An 18,930-nucleotide genomic window follows, 5' to 3' on the forward strand; every position below is an offset into this window, starting at 1 on the left:
GGTCTCCAGGTTTCTGTACACACTAATGGGTATCCTACAATTCAGTTCAGCCCTGACACTGTAATGTGTCATGTGTATTTAACACACACACAGGTTGAAAACCTATTTAAACACAGAAAGGGCTCATAATGGCATTTATACAACCATACTGTGAACTGGGCTCCCTTCACACTACAGAGTAGGTAGTCATGGCGGGCTCAACACCTGCAATTCCAGCATTCAGGAGCCTGAAGCAGGATTGCTACAAGTTTGAAGCCAACTAGGATTACCTATCCAGACCCCATCTCCAAAAATAAAAACAAGCCAATCAGCTACAAGCAAATTCAGCGGAATGTTGCTGGGAACAGATTGAATAGCATCCATGTCTACACAGTTGGGATGGGTGAGTATGTGAGTATGGCACGGGGACTTCATTAGACAAAGGTCCAGGCACAATTTGGAACAAAGGTGATTAATTTGAAGCCTGAGAGGTTGATGGAAGGGCATGCTGTGTTTATTGTGAAGGAAGTAAAGGAACTGGGCAGAAAGGGGCAGGACTAAGAGAGTACAGGAAGGACAGCACCAAGTCATAGGCTTCTCAAGCCCCAGAGCATGCTGGGGACTTGATTTGCCTGTCTGCTCTCCTTTCTTCACTCTGTTTCTTGATCTTCTTATGTGTCTGCATGGGACTAGGCCACTTGCATGGGCTCCGGAGGTAAACTATGAAGGCATCTATTGGCTGGGCTCATTGAGAAATGGCTGCATGCCCCAACAGAGAAAGGGGGCATTGGCTGGTGTTATTGAACATACTGGTTCTTATCCCAATGTGGCTGGCAAGTGCCAGCCTCAACACCATGAAAGCACAGTGTTATCAGGGTCACCATACAGTCTGTTATCAGGGGAGCATAGAGTCTAGAGGTGAAAAGGGACAACCCTGGGACACACATACGCAATTATTTCTGAAGCTAATATTATCCTTGGAGTTTTCAATTGCATGAGGTAATAAAGTTCTTATTTCATTTAAGCCAAAAGCCTTGCAAAACCCAGAATTTAAAAATAAAATAATGCTTGATTTTAAACTGTTGTTATTTCCAGTTCTTTATCTTAAGCAGCACTAAGAAGGCTATAAGAGAATCTCACAGTAGGTATTATGATGTCAGACATTCTATAACCTCTGAACTCTGCTTCTAGACTACTAGAGTTGCTGTTGTCTTAGGATCTCCACAACACAGCTCTTGCTAGTCGAGCCAAAATGAAGGCTCTACTGTGGTATTACTGTGTTTTGTACTTTGTTTCCTACTGCCGTGGTGGTAAGTCATAGATACCTGGATATCCTTATGTATTTTCTTCCCCTTCTATGTCCAAAGGCCATTCTCTTGTCTGTCTCATCCCTATTTCATTTCCTATACTTTTCTGAACTAGTTTAACCTCCTTCTTAGGTGCCTCCTCTCATTCTCTTATCCCTCATCTACATCTACACATCCACTTCATTCTTTTTACTCCCTTCTCCTCTCTATCTCTACTTTCTGCCCCACCTTTTAAATGGCACTGCATCAGATAGAACATCTTTGCCTATCTTTGCTTGTACAAACCTTATTTTCATTTAGTTTAAATGCATAGAGAAGAGATGTAGTATCTAGTTGTGGTCATGGTGGGGGATATCACACATCTACTCACACAGAAGAAATCACACATATGAAGGAAGTTAGGCCAAACTGAATATGCAACAGAAACTTTCCGGCTGAATTTGAGTAGATTAACTAAAAAAAATTAGAAAGTTCTTCAGCATCCCCATTCCTATCATACCCCTTTTCAGTGCCCCAAGTGCTGAAACAAAGTCTGCATTCAAGCTCATTGATTGGAAATCTACCAGTGGACAGCTACATTGACATACCATGGCTGGTATCTATACCTGGAAATTGTCAGGGTATTGTCCTGACTCCATGGCTGATTCTTTCTACAGCTAACTGTCTGAAAAAAACGTGAGTAGGGGGAGAAAGAATGTTCTTGGGTCTTGGATCTGGTTAAATGAGTTTTTCTTTTTAGGACTCCTGCTGAGTTTCCAGAAAAACTCAATGAAGAAGATGCTGATAAGAATCACTTTAAAAAAGAATCACTTTCTCGTACTGAAATCACATAACCGGTTTGTTACGATTACCTCGCCAATCTCTTTTCTGTTTTCTCTCACTTTATTATTCATTTCTTTTTCTCTCACTGATTCTATTGAAAATTAATTGAATATTCATTGTTGTCATGCTCAAAACTAAGTTCTGAGGAGTCATAGATGAAGGATTTAATATCTAGGGGAGGAGAGACGGCTCAGTGGTTAAAACTTGCCTGTCGCCAAACCTGATGACCTGAGCTTGATTCCTGCAAGTTGTCCTCTGAGTGCCATGTACTTGCTGTAGTATGTGCATACACAGGCATACATAAAAATAAACAGATTAATAAGATGAAATGAAAAATGTTTTATTGATATTCGTTGAGCACTACATTTTTCTCTGCTCCCCTCCCTGCCTCTCCCCTACCCCACTTCAATCCTCCCCCAAGGTCCCCATGCTCCAAATTTACTCAGGAGATCTTGAATGCTTTAATACTGTTCTTGACCCTATCTTCTATATTCTTTTAAAATAATATTTTAGCTAATTTTTTGAAAATTTCACACACAGTATTTCAATTATACCACCGTATCTACACCCAGATCCACCCCTACCTCCCCACCTACCCCAATTTATGTGCATTCTCTCTCTTTGTATGATTCATGTAGCCCAAATTGTGTTGTTCAACTACTCTTGAGTATGGGGTTTCCCTCTGGATATGGTCATCCTACTATTTAAGAAAACTGACTCTTCTTCCAGCAATTATCAAATATCAATAGTTCTTCAGCTAGGTGTGAGACTTCATTCCAACCTTTCTTTACCCTTCCATGCTAGACTATTGTCTAGCTTGTTCTTGCAAATGTTCTATGCATGCTGTCACAATTGCTATGAGTTTATATGCACAATTTCATTATTGTGCCAGGAAAATACTATTTCTTTGAAGTCACCCACCACCTCTGTCTCTTATGATCTTTTTACCTCCTCTTCTGTGAAGATCTCTGTCCTTTGGAATAGAGGTATGAAATAGATGTCACATTAACAGCTAAGCACTCTGCAATCTCTTATACTCTACATGCTGACCAGTTGTGGGTCTCTGTTACATGCCATCTTCACAAGTTCTCTGAATGAGAGTTGAGAGATGCACTGATGTATGGGTATGGCAATAAGTGACTAGGAGTGGTTTTAATACTATGCCCATTTTAGAAGGATAATAGTAGTAGGTTCTTCCCTTGGCCCTATGACATATCTAGCCACAGGTTCTTGGCCCTGTTAGTGGTATCAGTTATGGGTTCTATCTCATGGAATAGGCTTTAAATATTATCAGAAAGTAATTGGTTATCATCATAACATTGAGTCATGGGCATACCTGGCCAGAGCAGTCCTTCTTACCCTATGGTGACACACTTCCTCCAACAAGGCCACTCCTACACCAACAAGGCCACACCTCCTAGTAGTGCTACTTCCTATGAGTTTATATGTTCAAACTACTACAATCCTGTTTTTTTCTCAGTTTTTTTGCCATTTGTATATAGAAAGGCTACTGATTTTTATGCATTAGTTTCATATTCTGCTACTTTGCTGAAAATGTTTATCAGTTGTTGGAGTTTCCTGGTAGAATTTTTGGGGTCATTTAGTATACTATCACATCATCTGCAAATAGCAATACTTTGACTTCTTCCTTTCCAATTTATCACTTTGATCTTTTTTGTCTTATTACTCTAGCTAAGATATCAAGTACTATATTGAATAGTCATGAAGAGAGTGTAAAACCTTGTCTTGTTCCTGATTTTGGTAGAATTGTTTTGAGTTTCTCTCCATTTAATTTGATGTTGAGTATAGGCTTATTGTAATTTGCCTTTATTATGTTTATATATGTCCTTTGTATTCCTAAGCTCTCCAGGACTTTTATCATGAAAGGGTGTTGGATTTTGTCAAAGATATTTTATGCCTCTAGTGAGATGATCGTGTGGTTTTTATATTTCATCCCGCTTATATGGTAGATTACGTTGATCAATTTATATATGTTGATACATCCCTGCATCTCTGGGACAAAACTTACTTAATCATGGTGGATGATCTTCTTGATGTGTTCTTGGATTTGATTTGCCAGTATTTTGTTGATTATTGTTGCATCTGTGTTCATGGGGATAACTGGGCTGTAATTATCTTTCTTTATTGAGTCCTTATGCTGTTTGGGTATCAGGATTATTATTCTCTCATAAGAAGAATTAGGCAATGTTCCTTATGTTTCTATTTTGCAGAATTATTTGAAGAGAATTGGCATTAATTCTTTGACAGTCTCTTAGAATCCTGTGCTGAATCCATTTGGCCATAGGAATTTCTTTGGTTGGGAGACTTTTAATCACTACTTCTGTTGCACTAGGGGTTATGGATAAGTTTAAATTGATATTTTATCTTGATTTAACTTTTCTAGGTTGTATATATAAAAATTATTCAGTTCTTTCAGGTTTTCCAGTTTGGGGGAGTACAGATTTTAAAGTGTGTTCTTATGAGTCTCTGAATTTTCTCACTGTTTTTTGTGATGTCCCCATTTTTGTCTCTAATTTTATGAATTTACATCTTCTTTCACTATCTTTTTATTAATTTTTCTAAGATTTAATCATCAATTTTTTCAAAGAATGAACTCCACATTTCATTCATTCTTTGTATTATTCTTTTTTTATTTGATTTTAACCTTCAGTTTGATTATTTCCTGCTATCTACTCCTCTAGACATTCAGGCATGTAATTAAGTTGTTAATATGAGATCTCTCTAAATCTTTTATATAGGCACTTAGTGCTATGAGTTTGTCTCCTAGAACTGCCTTCATTGTGTATACGGGTTTGGGTATGTTGTGTAGTCATTCTCCTTCAGTTATAAAAAGTTTTTAATTCTCTTCTTGTTATCTGTCTTGACCTATTTTTCAATTCAGCAGTGACTTGTTCAGTTTCCATGAGTTTGTGTACTTTCTTTTGTTTGTATTATTGATATCAGTTTTAATCCATGGTGATCAGAGAGAATATAGGGTCCTATTTCAATTTTCTTAAATCTATTGAGACTTGTTTTGTGTCCAAATACATGATCAATTTTGAAGAACGTTCTATTACTTATTAAGAAGACTGTATTTCCTTTTGTAGTTAAGTAAAATGTTCTGTAATATATATTAGGTCCATTTGGTTTATAATGTCAGTTAGCTCCAGCATTCCTCCTTGTCGCATTTGTCTGGATGATCTGTTGATTAGTGAAAGTGGTGTGTTGAAGTCACCCACTATCCCTGTGGGAGGGTCAATATGTGACTTTAGCTGAAACTGCTTCTTTTATAATTTTTTTGCCCGTGTGTTTGCAGAAGACACAGCCACCAGACAGATGCAGAAGAAGCAAGATGAGAATGCCTTACTGAGAAAAATAACAATCCACGTGGCTAAATATATATAAGAATTATGAGTTAATTTAAGTATCAAGAGCTAGTTAATAATAAGTCTGAGCAAATAGGCCAAACAGTTTATAATTAATATAAGCCTCTGTGTGTTTCTTTGGGAATGAATGGCTGTAGGACTGGGTGGGACAGAAACTTCCACCTATAGTAGGATAAGTCCCCTGCAACATTGGAGCATCCATCTTCAACCCATAGGACTAGAATATCTGACAGTCTTTTCTGTGAAGCAGGGATTTTGAAGGACTGTTTGATCAGGTAAAAGGCATCTGTTAACTTTATAAGTCCATTTGGACTGTAAAACAAAACTGTAATATAAATTTTTATCCATGTAATATGAAAGAATGACACGTAACAATAAGTTATGGTGACTCCATAGCCTACAAGTTTATCACATCCCATCTTGTCTCTGAATTGTTCCCATGCAAAGGGATCAGCTTACACATCACCTGTCCTATAGTCTTTATTAGCTTCCTCACCTTGTTTGTAGCCAAGATACTTAGGAGGTCTCTCCCAGTCATGGTGCACTGGTGGATCAAGCCTTGCAGGCAGCAGCCAGGAGATGCATCTTTGTTCCGTAACCAGCACGTGAGACTACAGGACTAGGAGGCTGCTTTTGGTCCCATTTTTGTGTGTTTGGAGCCTTTTTGAAAGCTTTCTCAGGTCTTATGTGTAAATATGTGCTCCCATGTTGGACACCATTTGTAGTTGGACTATTTTTGTTGGGTCTGTTAGTTTTTCAATAATGACATGGAGACACTATTAATTATGAAAGCTTGACTGATAGCTTAGGTTTGTCTCTAACTAGTTCTTATAACTTAAATTAATCTGTATCTTTTAATCTATGTTATTTTATGTGGCTTGGTTACCTTTACTCTGTATTGCCATATGCTGCTTCTTCTGTGTCTCCTCATCTCTACCCTTCTTTTTCCCAGCATCCTCTGTGCCTGAAAATCCTGCCTACCTATTGGCCATTCAGCTTTTTATTAAACCAATCAAAGTGACACAAATTCAGAGTGTACAAAAAGATTATTTTGCAACACAGTTTTATCTTAGTTTGGGTTTTCTTTAGTGTTTCTATTTTTATTTTCATGTCTTGAACTATTTTCATTATTCTGCTCCACTATTTGTTTGTGTTTTCACAGTCTTCATGAAGGGCTTTCTTCATATCTTCGTTAAGGTCCTTATATATATTCACACTTGGTATTTTGAAGACCTTGTCATGTGCTTCAGCTGTATTGTACTTCTCAAGATTTATAGTAGAGTTACTGTGTTCTGGTGGAGACATAATATCTTAGCTCTTAGGGTTTGCATTTTTGTGCTGGTGTCTGGGCATCTGGGGTTGGGATGATTGAGGTGATTCTAGGTGTTGATAGCTGGTCTTGTCCTTGTTGGGTGGGTGCTCCATTCCTTGGTTTCTGTTGTCTCTGGATCTTAGGGAAGTGTAGTGACTGTGAGTTCCATGGTAGAAAGTGCTTCTTCATGTCAGTTGGTGGCACAAAGGAGTAGAGGTGGGCTTAGAGGAAATGCTTAGAGTAGTTTCAGGAAAGAGATAAGAGAATCCTGTCTGCACTGAGAGGCAGGGTCCCTGAAAATTGTAGGTGTGGTGGGAAAAGGGAATTTTGTAAGTAACGTGCAGTAAGAGAAAGAATAATTTGGAGACACAGGGGTGAATGGGCTAGGGGGACTTTTGATCTGAACCAGGAGTTGGACTCTCCAGTGACTAGAGTTGAGGAGGGAAATGAGGCACCTGTAAGCAAGTTGTTACTAGGCTCAGAGTGAGAATGGAGAGGTCATAATGGAGAACAGGAAGGATAGTGTGAATAACTTACCCGAGTCCCTGCCAGGTCTGGTACTAGGTGTCCTAGGTAGAAATTGTTTTGAGTCATCAGAGGAATAAATAAAGGAATGGAGGTAGAGGCAGGTGGAGAGTGTAGAGAAAGACCACAGAAATGAGGAAGTCTGTTCACACCAAGGTTTTGTGGAGTCCCCGGGGAATGGAGGGATGGTAGGAGGATAGGCCCCTGCAAACATGCTGCTACAGGGATGAGGATGAGAATGGAGGGGTTTTAATGGAAGACAGGAAGGAGAGGAAAACAAATCACCTGCCTGTATGAAGGACCAGTGTGTCCACTGGGGGCCCCAGGCAGAAAGTGCATAAGTATCAGTGACTGATGGAAGGCTGGGTTCAGAACAAGTACAGTGGAGTCCCCAGAGATTGAAGGTAGGATGGGAGGAGAGGCCGATACAAGCAGGGTGTTACAGGATTAGGGATGAGACTGGAGATATCATAAGGAGGACAGAAAGGAGAGTGAAAGCTACCTACCTGAATCCCAAACTCTTGTGAACACTGGAGATTCCAGGCAGAGAGTCTGTGCTTATTTTTCAACTGAGAGAATGTTAAATCCGAAATGGAGTTTGACTCTTCTCAATCTCTGGAATTCACTAAGATCCCAGCCTACATAACAACTTTTTGAGAATCAGATAGTTGGTAGAGCTGTAGAAATGAGAAGAAACCAAAGACCAATAGAAGGCCGTACATAACCACGGTGTGATTTGGAATAAGATAATATCATATAAATGAAAAACTGGGTTATTTTATAACTTAATTTTATGTATGCTGCCAAACAATGGCTTTCAGAAGAAATTATATGGATAATCCTTTATTGTCATCAATTAGACTTTTGCACATCCTTCTCTTACCTTAGGAAACTAACACACCTGGACATTTCAGGAGTAAATAACCCAGAAAGCATTCCACATGGACAAAGAATTTGCCTCCATCCCAACTTTGATCCTCAAGATGAAAATGATCCAGTGAAAGCAGATATTGGCCTGTTCATTCTGGAAGAGCCTATCTACGGGGATGAAATTCCACTATCTCAGTCCCCAAATATAACCTTGAAAAGTTGTTCTAAGTGCCAATACAGAAGCTGTGATGTGTATGAATATCAGAGTAAGTTAAAGGACTCAAGTTAAACTATTTTGTGACTTTTGGTTGTGGCATATGACTTATTTCCTAAAGAAATTCAGTCTCTGAAGTGGGAAGAATAACGTAGAAGAAATATTGGAGACCGTTAAGTCTAGATCACCTCAATCCACTGGGAGATGAGCTGAAGCATAAGGAAGGAATGGGATATGTCTGGGTTTAAGTCTCAACTCTTGTTACAGAATTCTTTCTAGATCAAGGTAGTTTAACTACTTTTCTTATTGCCATGATGGAAGATCTAACAGAGATTGAGACAGGATAGATTTATTTTGACTCATGGTTTCAGAAAGTTCCAAGTATGGCTCTTTGTCCCCGTCTACTGAGTGGAAGACTTGGAACTTGTAGTGGAGGCTGGTCTTCACTTCTTGGTGGTCAGGAAGTAGAAGAGAAGAGTATAGAAAGGCACAAAGAAAGGCTTGCCTCCAGTTGACTACCTCTCCAACTAGGGTGCACTTCATATCTTTAACCATATCTCAACACTGTTATCATATTCAAGTGATTATTTCATTGTTTTGTTAAGAGTGGTCATGAGCTAGATCTTTGAAAATGCTGTAAGACATGCCCAGACTTTTGCTTAGGTCCAAGGTGTTTCTGTCATTGTTACTTTTCTGAGACAGGCGTTCTTGGAAAACAGATGTATTATGTGCAACAGCCCTGGCTGTCCTTGAACACATTTTGGAGACTAGGCTTGGTCTCTAACTCACAGAGATGTGCTTGCCTCTGCCTCCTGAGTGTTAAGATTAAAGGTTTGTGTCACCACATCCTGCAGTCCAAGGTGTCTCTTAATCCCATCAAGTTGATGGTCAATACTAAGCATCACAGTAGGTCAGGGAAGGTGTGATTGGTTCAGACAGTTCAAAGTAGAGATGTCTAAAGAGAGGAGAGAAAGGAAAGGGGAAAGTGGGGGGAAGGAAAGGAAGGGAAAAGAGAATATCTTGTGACGATTATGTGATTGAATTGAGGGTAGTGACAAACTAAAGTCAGAGATTGGGTGTTTTGGGTCTCAACATCATCCGTTATGTACACCTTCAGGTAGCAAGAAGCTTGGAACCACAAGAGTAAAGAAGATAGACGTGCAGTTGCTAGATTTCTCAACATGCTACCATCAACATTCCTATCTTGAGAAGACTGAGGGCTTGTGTATTCAGAGTCAACCACGAGAAGACTGCTGGGTAATCACACACTAGAGAAATATTAAGAACAGGAAGGAAATATAAAAATGTAGATTCTATAAATATGCAAGCAAATGTTAGATAGATAACAGGACATAAGGAAGTTGGCACCAGGCAAATATGGAAAACTGGGAAGTTCCACTGGATATTTGAGAGGCATAGAGTTTACCACAAGGAAGGCTTTAGATACAAATGAGAAATACAGAAAATAATCAGTAAACACACAGATAAAATAATCTTTCTGTTTCTAATTTTATTATAGTTTCTCAGTAGGTACCATAATGAACACAATATGGCTCAAACTTAGTTGTGGGGAGGTTTAAAAGGTACAGATGCAACCCGGTTCACCTATTCATGTAGAAAAGCTATAGAAAGCAAAGCTCCATGCAGGAAAAATTTTCGATACCAACATATCTTGGACAACTTGAAATCACATACACAAATACTAGTGACTAGACTTCAAGGGAAGCATTAACTTGAGCTGTGGAGATCTGGACTGAGCTACTGAATGGTATGACCAGCCTTGGATGCTAAATTTTGAGATATGACAAATAACTTCATTAAGCAAGAACAGATGGAACATTGTTCAAAACTGTTTCAGATTGAGATGAGGAAATAACACATGTAAAGTTATGGAGTCAGTAGCTATGTTTTGTAGTGGATAATTGCAAGGAATGAGATTAATACCAGTACTATTTCTGGAAATATATATCAAATATCAGGCCTCATTTTAGTTTCTAGAAACACATAGCTGCAAAAGAACTTCAAGTAAGTGCTTAGGGGACTCTTGTGTATTTGGTGAGATAGAAAAGAAACAACTGAGATCAGTCCTTAGAATGTTGGCCTGATAGGGGAGCTAGAGGAGCTAGAGTACTCACAAACATCAGACGACTTACAGTAGTATGGAGATGCTAGAAAAATCATCCATAGTCCCTGCACCCAGAGCTCACGTTCTTATACAGAAGGCAGAGAATAGTAGCCCAGGAGGACAAGTAAATACAATAGATATCAATAGTACAATAACAGTATAAAATTAGCACTGGGAGTAAAAGGAAGGTTAATTTGGAGTGTGTTGAAGTTAATACTTCAACAACAACTTAAAGATAAATAGTCATTTACCAAATAGAATATGAAATAAAATGAAGTGATGCCATTCAGGTCACAGGAGGCAGAGTAAGACAAGTCTGGAAAATGTAAAAACACCTTGATTTTTGGGGAAAAGTAGAGTAGGAGGGAGGAGAGAAGTGCGAGACAAATAATTATGGGGCAGATTATAAATATGGTTATTACCTTATTATCATAAACAAACTGTATTATTAAAAGAATGGGGGCCATGCAAAGATTTTAAGAAGAGAAATGGCATGGCAAAGTTTATATTCTGAAGTTTACTTATAGTGAATGTGAAAATGCCCTAAAAGGGAAGATGTTGAAGAAATGCAAAACAACAGCTTTATGAGAGGCTATTTATACACTCTTCATTCTTACATTAATAACCATATGTAAACTAGGGTAATGTAGAGCTGTTCATGGTCTCATGACTTTAAATATTTTTGAAAGGTGATCAAGAATAAGTAAATAATACAAGTGCTATTTAAATATTTTGAGTAAAATACACCAGGACAGGACAAACATAGAACAGCATTTATTATAACCTTGAATTCTGTATGCAATCTGAAACAACTGGACTCTTAAAGACAATATTGACCTAAAATATTTGCAACACAAAATAGATGTAAGAGTTTTTGTTTATATAATCCTGTTCAATAGGATTAGGGTTAGGTAATCAGGAAAGACGTGTAAAAAATCAAAGTGTATGAATGGAGTTGTGGAAGAAATTATGAAAGAAGTCATTTGGATATCAGAGCCATGTTACAAGTATAGGGTAGAGGAAAAGCCAATACAAAGATTTTGATGTGGAAATATGTAACAGGTAGGAGAAGCCAGGTAGCTATAGTAACCTAGTCAAGCTAACAGCAATAGGTGATATCAAGGGGGTAACAAGGGTTTCAAAGGTCTTATAAGCAATTATAAAAATTAGCCTTTTGACATTGTTAAGACTTGGAAGCACTCACTGAAAGGTTTTTAATCAGAAAGATGTAGCAGTTTTTCTTAGATTTTAAGTGGATAAATTTGGATGCTGTATTAAAATTAGAAGTAAGAAGGGCAAAGTGTGCCTTTTCATAAGGACACCATAAATTTTATCAACAATAGGAGCATTCCTAGATAAGAAAATCATTTAATTATTATTAAAATACTTTTTTGGAAATTATTTAAAGTGTCAGAATCATTATTTGTTGATAGACTGGTGATAATAGATGTCGAAGAAGGAGAGGCACTGAGAATGATTTCAAGGTTTTTAACTTTTAAAACTTGAACTTTTGAAAGAGTGTTGTGTTACTAGGAAAACAGAAAGAAGGGAAGATTTTTGTATGCAGAAAATAGTTGGTCCTTTTCTGTTTTCACATTAAGTTTAGGATAAAGTTTAGAAATCCAAATTCAGTATTGATAAAGTGGTTGGTTGTAGGAGTTCAAAAATTTGTAGGTAGTAGTAACAGTTGGTATATTCTCTTATCATATACATTGGTAACTTCTGGAGGCTGCTTGATAATGATTATTATTTGAATTTCCCCCTCTTCCTCACATGGTATATGCATTTTTTTCACAGTAGACTGCATAAGTGACACATATTTCTTGGTTTCTTTATTCAGATACAGAGAGCCAGTCCTGTTCTATGTCTCCTAAAGAACCGCTGGGAACTGGTGGGCCTCATACAGAAGACTTCAAGAATATGTCAAAATCCCACAGTCATCATTAGAATAGCTCCCTACTTTGCCTGGATGAAACAATTCATCAAGGCATCTAAACGAGTAATGAATAATACTCCCTCCTTACAGTGTAGGAAATTGCAGGAAAATGAGCATGTTCCCCAAATAAGACACGGCCATAATTATATCTCAACCCTGGCCTCACCTGATTCCACTTCAAGGTTTGTGCAAGAAAACATAGACATTTCTCCACAAACCAACCATATCAAAGATGTCCCAACAATCTTTAATTTTAGTGATGTGAATTCTTTTACTGATGGTTATAAATTGTTCCTCAAAAAAAGCCAGACCTCACAAGCTGCTGGTTTTCTACCCAAGCAAGTGAAGTCATTGCCTGTTGCCAGGCTTCCACAAAATTCTGAACAGAATTTAGTTCAGTATCATCAGGTTACCCCTTCACCTAGTGCAGGGAATTTGCATAAGTATCCATTATCCCAGCTTTTTTCTGACACAGCCATGCCATACACTTCTCTGAAGGCTAGTAGGCATTTTGCAGCAGATACTTCTGATGAGTCTTTCGATAAAATCATGGCAGATATAATTCAACAATGGAGTCCATTTGTAGATGACGGTGTGGAGCCTGCAAATTCCCTCAATACTAATACAACTGATGATTCTTGGACAGAAAATACTACTAATTTAGAAGCGTACAAAAACATTTTGAAAGCCATAACAAATGGATCTCAGAATCAATATACAACTCAGACCAACTTAACACCAGAATTTTCTTTTTCTGGGGGACCCTGGGAATACTTTAATTCAGGCAGACCTTTTACCAAAACAGGTCTGCCCTTGGATCCTCCACCGCCCCTTGTTGAAGACAGAAGGATTCCCCAGCCAAGTGGTACAATTGAGCCCTGGGGTTCTTCCTCTGATGATAATGAAAATTCTCAAGATCAATCAGTTATTGATTTGCTAAGAGCTCAGAATCATCCTGAGTCTGATTCAGATAAACTACAGCCTGTTCCAACGGTCAATATAGATATGGCTTCAACTTCTAAAGTGATTACCAGTGCACCTTTACCTATTGATCTTGAGACTAAAAACCCTCCACACCAAATCCCATACACTACACTACCATCACAAGGAGGTCAGTCTTTACTTAAGGCCATAATACAGCCTACAGTTGAAGTTCAACCCTAATTGAAAGCTGACTCTGAGCAAGTCGGACTGCATCTGAAGTCTATACTGAATCCTATATGTTTAATGAGACAAGTTATCTTTACTCCCTTGGAACAACTTGTGGCCTTTGAATGACACTTGAAATATCATTTGTACTAATGAAAAATTATGTAACATTCATCTCTTTTCAAAATGTTAAAATAAGAATAAAATAAAAGCTTACTGTCCTCTCTCTTGGCCTGTGCACATGTGTCTCTCTGTCTCTCTGTCCCTCTCTCTCTCTCCTTTCTTTTTCCCTCTCTCTCTCTTCCCCTTCATAACTCCCCTGAATAAATATTTCAATCTCACTCTAAAAACAAAAAAGAGAATAAAATAAAAACAAATACCTTTCTTGTTAATTAAATCTTGTTTTGTGCTGGAGTTTGTAATTTTTAAGAATTAGTCTTTTTAACATGTGGATCAATTTGATGTTTTGAAGGCTTACATGTTGAAAAATTATTCCAAGATAACTGAATAGTCTCACTGTTTAAAAACACCATAAAAAAGTTATTGGTGCTGCATTTCTCCTAAATTGTAAGGATTTTGAAAAGCTATAGAACAACATCATAATAAGAATATTAGCATAGATACAATGAATTCACCTTAATTCAGTTTTATGTTTTATTTGTACTCAATTGTGTATGTTTGTTATGCAATTTCTGATGTATAATAGTCTCATGCATACATCTCCACAGCCATGAGATATAATAGTCCTATTACCATAAAGATTCCTCATGCTACCATTTTATAGTCATATCTGCTGCCTTCTCACAAGAACCTTGCCACTAATCCTTAGTAGGCATTAATATGTTCTCTAGCACAAGAACTATCATTTTGAGAATGTTATGATAGAAATCATATGCTATGTAATCTTTTATAACTGACTTTTTTATTCAACATAACTTTCTTACTGTTTATCTAAGTTAATGCTTGTACTAGTAATTATTTTAAATCAAGTCATTATGTTTGAAGCTGTGAATGTATCACTGTTTCTCTATCCACTCATACATACACTGAAAGTATCTGGACTATTTTTATTTTTATTATTACAAATGTTTTCTATGGACATCAATATGCAGTATTTATGTGAAGATAAAACTTATTTTTTTCTAGGATCAAGGTTCCTGGCTAACTCATCTTAGTTTCTTTTTATGTAGCTGTGATAAAAACATTCTGACAAGAACAACTTAAGGGAGAATGGTTCATTCTGGCTCATAGTTCAGATTAGAGTTCATTGTGGTTAAGTTAGAGCTGTAGGATCTTGAAGAAAGTGGTCATATAGTCATATCACATCCACAATCAGGAACAATGCATACTGGTGCCCAGCTCCTTTTCTCCATTGTTTACAAACCAGGATCCCTTGCCAGGGAATGATCTCACACCACAATTTAGATGGTTCTTCCCACAGCAATTAATACAATCAAACTATTATCCCACTGGCATGCCTAGATGCCCATCTCCCAGGTGATTTCAGATTCTGTCAAGTTGACAACTAACACTAACCATCACACCCAGTGATTACATATTGGAATTTCTATTTATATAATAAGGTTTATATACAATTATAAAAATAATAGAGATACCTTGATCAGTTTCTTCACTTTCCCTCATAATATTATAACATAGATAACAACCAGGATATGGCTACAACCATATGACGATTCTGTTAAGTTAATATATCCTAAAAGTGGGTGTGGTGATTTGAATAAGAATATATAATTCATATATTTGAATGCTTAGTCATCAGGGAGTGGAATTCTTTGATAGAATTAGAAGGATTAGAAGGTATGGCCTTGTTGGAGGAAGTTTGTCACTGGGGTTTCAAAATCTGATACTAAATCCAATCTCTCTCCCTGCTGCCTGCAGGGAGATCAGGGTGTAGAACTTTGTTACTTCTCCTGCACTGTGTCTGCTTGTGTACTTCCATGATGGCTGCCATAATGATAAAGGATTAAGCCTCTGAAACTTTAAGCAAGCCCTAAATTAAATGCTTTCTTTTATAAGAGTTGCCTTGATTGGCCATAGTGTCTCATCACAGCAACAGAATAGTGGCCAAGACAGAGGGTTTTAAAACATTTTATTTTATAGTAACACATGGCAGTATATAGTGTGTGTGTGTGTGTGTGTGTTTAACACGTCAGTTGTTGAATAGATAAAAAATTTATTCCAAGTTCTTGCTTGTATGTGCTTAACTGCTAAAAAGTCATTCACAGAATTATGTGTAAATATAACTTTTTCCCCTGGGAAAATCCAAGAATGAAATTTGAGTCATATGGCAATAATAAAACAATGATAAATTTACTCTTGTAAGAAATTGCCTAACTACTAATGAAAAAACCCAAATCACACATGGAAAGAAATATTAAGGTTAGTAAATTGGCAAGATAGGAAATATCTAGCAAACCGACACAAAGTCTAAGAAAGAATCAGTAAGAATGGCAAACTGTCAAAGTTCCTACTTGTTATGCATTACACTAAAATCAAGTAAATTATCTAGTTAAGAGGGAAAGACTGGAAGAAATTTAAAAAGAAAAACACAACCACTGCACCTAGAAGATAAACTTTAGTTTCAAAGATACAATTATGTTGAAAATGAAAAGTGGTATACCACAAAAAACCACAATAGAGCTAGAATATGTTTCATAACATCACACAAACAAGATTTAAGATCAAATATGGTTGCAAGAAATGTATTTTTAATTTTTTATTTTTTTGAGATAATATAATTTAATTTCTCTTTTTTCCTTTCTATACTTCAATTCCTCTCATATATCCTTCCATTCTCTCTCTCAAATTCATAGGCTCTTTTTTCACTAACTCTTATTGCATGCATATATGTACAGATACATTTATTCCTATATAGAGCCTACTTAGTCTTAAGTCTTTACTTGCATGAATATTTTCATGCAATAAAATATTTCGGATATTGGTTATTTCATGGATAACCCCTTGGTATGCTCTTCCTTGGGGAAGACTATTTCTCTTACTTCCAGTATTCTTTAGTTGCTTGTAGCTCTTTGTTTAGGGTTGAGGCCTTTTAGGCTTTTCCTTATCCAGAGGCATGTCTACCGGTGTTATCTCTGTTTAGCTCATGTTCAGGAGAGCCTGTTGGATGGAGAATTATCAAAAAGCAAATATAAATCTACCAAAAGGCAGCTATATTGCTCCTGATTTCCATAGCATCTGAACAAGTTTGCAATCTACTAACAATGAGTGAGGTTTCTCTTTTTCCTACATCCTCTCCAGCATTTGTGGTCAGTTGTTCCATTGATCTTAGCCATTCTGACTCTCAAAGTTACTTTGACTTGCATTTTCCTAGTTGCTAGTCATGATGTTTTTTTTTTTTTAAAAAGATATTTCTTAGCCAATTAATTTTGTTTTGTCTTGGTTTTTTTTGAACTTTCTATTCAGGCCCCAGGCCCGTTTTTGGAAGGAGTCACTTTTTTAGCCCTTTAATTTTTAAGTTCTTTGTATATTCTGAATATTAAACCTTTGTCAAGTGTAGAGCCAGCAAAGATTCTCTCCCATTCTGTGGGCTTTCCCTTCCTCTAGGTCATTGTTCCTTTAGCCATGAAGAAGTTTTTTTTTAGTTTCATTAAGTACTACTTGACAATTGTTGGCCTTAATTCTTGGGTCAACGGAGTCCTATTCAGGAAGTCTCTTCCTACACCTTAATCATATTGGGCACTGTATGCTGTCTTTTATCAGTTTCAGTATTTGAGGATTTAGGCTTAAGTCATTGATAGATTTTGAGTCAGTTTTTGTGTAAGGTGATAGATACAGCTCTAATGCCATTCTCTTGCATGTAGGCATCCAATTTTCCTAGCAACAACTGTTGGAGATTCTTTCCTTCCTCCAGCATAGGTTTTGGGTATTGTTGTCAAATATTAAGTGACTGGAGTTACATTTGTTTGGGTCTTTGATTTTGTTCATTTAGTAATGAATTGCTTAATCTCCATGAGTTTGTCTATTTACTAGAGACTTGGTTGGTGTTAATTTTAATTTTTCAATTATGGTTAGCTTGGATATAAAAATGATCCCAATATTTTTGAATTTGTAAAGATTCTTTCAGTATGTTCCAAGATGTCGTTTATTTTAGAAAAGCTTTTGTGTCTTGTTGAGTAGTATGTGTGCTCTTTGGTATTTTGTGGAACATTTTGTAGATATCTGTTAAGTCCATTTGATCTATAATGTCATTTTGTTGCCTTTAAAAATAGTTTTGACTTTTATTTTTTTCTCAAATATTGTATCCTGAATACAGATTTTTTTTCTCCTTTTCACCCAGTCACCCCTCCAGATCCACCCTTCCTCTGTTTTCCTTAAGAAAAGAGTATGCCTTCCAGGGATATCAACCAAACATGACATAGCAAGTTACAATAAGACCAGGCATATCCCTTCATATTAAGGCCGGATGAGGCAACCTAGCAGGAGAAAAAGGGTCCCAAGAGCAGGCAAAAGAGTCAGAGACATCCCCAATTCCCACTTTTCAGAGTCCAGTGAGAAGACCAAGTTACATAACTGTCACATACATGCAGAGGACCTAGGTCAGATTCATACAGGTTCCCTGATTGTCACTTCAGTCTCTGTGAACCCCTATGAGCCTAGGTTAGTTGATTTTGTGGGCCGTGTTCTTGTAGTGTCCTTGAACTTCTGGCTCATAAATCCCCCCCCCTCTTCTAGAGGATTCCCTGAGCTCTGCCTAATATTTAGCTGTGGATTTCTACATTTGTTTCTATCAGCTGCTAGATGAAACCTCTCTGATGACAATTGTGCTAGGTGCTAGTCTACAAGAACAAGAAAGTATTGGTAGGAATCATTTCATTGACTTTTTTTTTGCCAGTCATGTTTTTTTCTATTCTGGGTCTCTGGGTTATCCAGCTTCTGGTTCCTGGCATGGTAGGCAGTGCCAAGTTCCTCTTGTGGTATGGGTCTCAAGTTAGACCAGCTATGATGTCATTTAATTCTGATATTTTTCTTTATTTTTTCCATCGCTTTTTTTTAACATTTATTTATTCTATTTACTTACTATGTATATAATATTCTTTCTGCATGTATACCTGGAGGCCAGAAGAGGGCACCAGACCTCATTACAGATGGTTGTGAGCCACCATATGGTTGCTGGGAATTGAACTCAGGACCTTTGGAAGAGCAGGCAATGCTCTTAACCGCTGAGCCATCTCTCCAGCCCTCCATCGCTTTTTTAAATTTTATTTTTTTTTAAAAAACAAACTATCTTTTTTTCATTTTGCATACTGATCCCAGTTCCCACTCT

At 37.2% G+C, this 18,930-nt stretch overlaps 1 protein-coding gene across 1 annotated transcript; it reads left to right on the top strand.

Moving 5' to 3' along the window:
* Window positions 1-1,174: 1,174 nt before the first annotated feature.
* Window positions 1,175-13,851, top strand: LOC125389401 (uncharacterized). The gene is made up of 5 exons (XM_048417957.3): window positions 1,175-1,289; window positions 1,796-1,961; window positions 8,220-8,467; window positions 9,533-9,672; window positions 12,381-13,851. The coding sequence occupies exons 1-5, from the start codon at window positions 1,232-1,234 to the stop codon at window positions 13,638-13,640; spliced, it is 1,872 nt and encodes a 623-aa protein (XP_048273914.3). The 5' UTR covers window positions 1,175-1,231; the 3' UTR covers window positions 13,641-13,851.
* Window positions 13,852-18,930: the final 5,079 nt, after the last annotated feature.

This window comes from Myodes glareolus, chromosome X (genome assembly GCF_982192425.1).
Source record: "Myodes glareolus chromosome X, mMyoGla1.1, whole genome shotgun sequence".
Lineage (NCBI taxonomy): Eukaryota > Metazoa > Chordata > Mammalia > Rodentia > Cricetidae > Myodes > Myodes glareolus.

What these genes read in the sequence shown, in the direction of transcription:
- LOC125389401 (XM_048417957.3), top strand. Translation starts at nt 1,232, where the DNA reads ATGAAGGCTCTACTGTGGTATTACTGTGTTTTGTACTTTGTTTCCTAC. An exon ending in TGTTTCCTACTGCCGTGGTG is followed by an intron (nt 1,290 to 1,795) that starts GTAAGTCATAGA and finishes ACCCCTTTTCAG; the next exon opens with TGCCCCAAGTGCTGAAACAA. An exon ending in AACCACGAGAAGACTGCTGG is followed by an intron (nt 9,673 to 12,380) that starts GTAATCACACAC and finishes TTCTTTATTCAG; the next exon opens with ATACAGAGAGCCAGTCCTGT.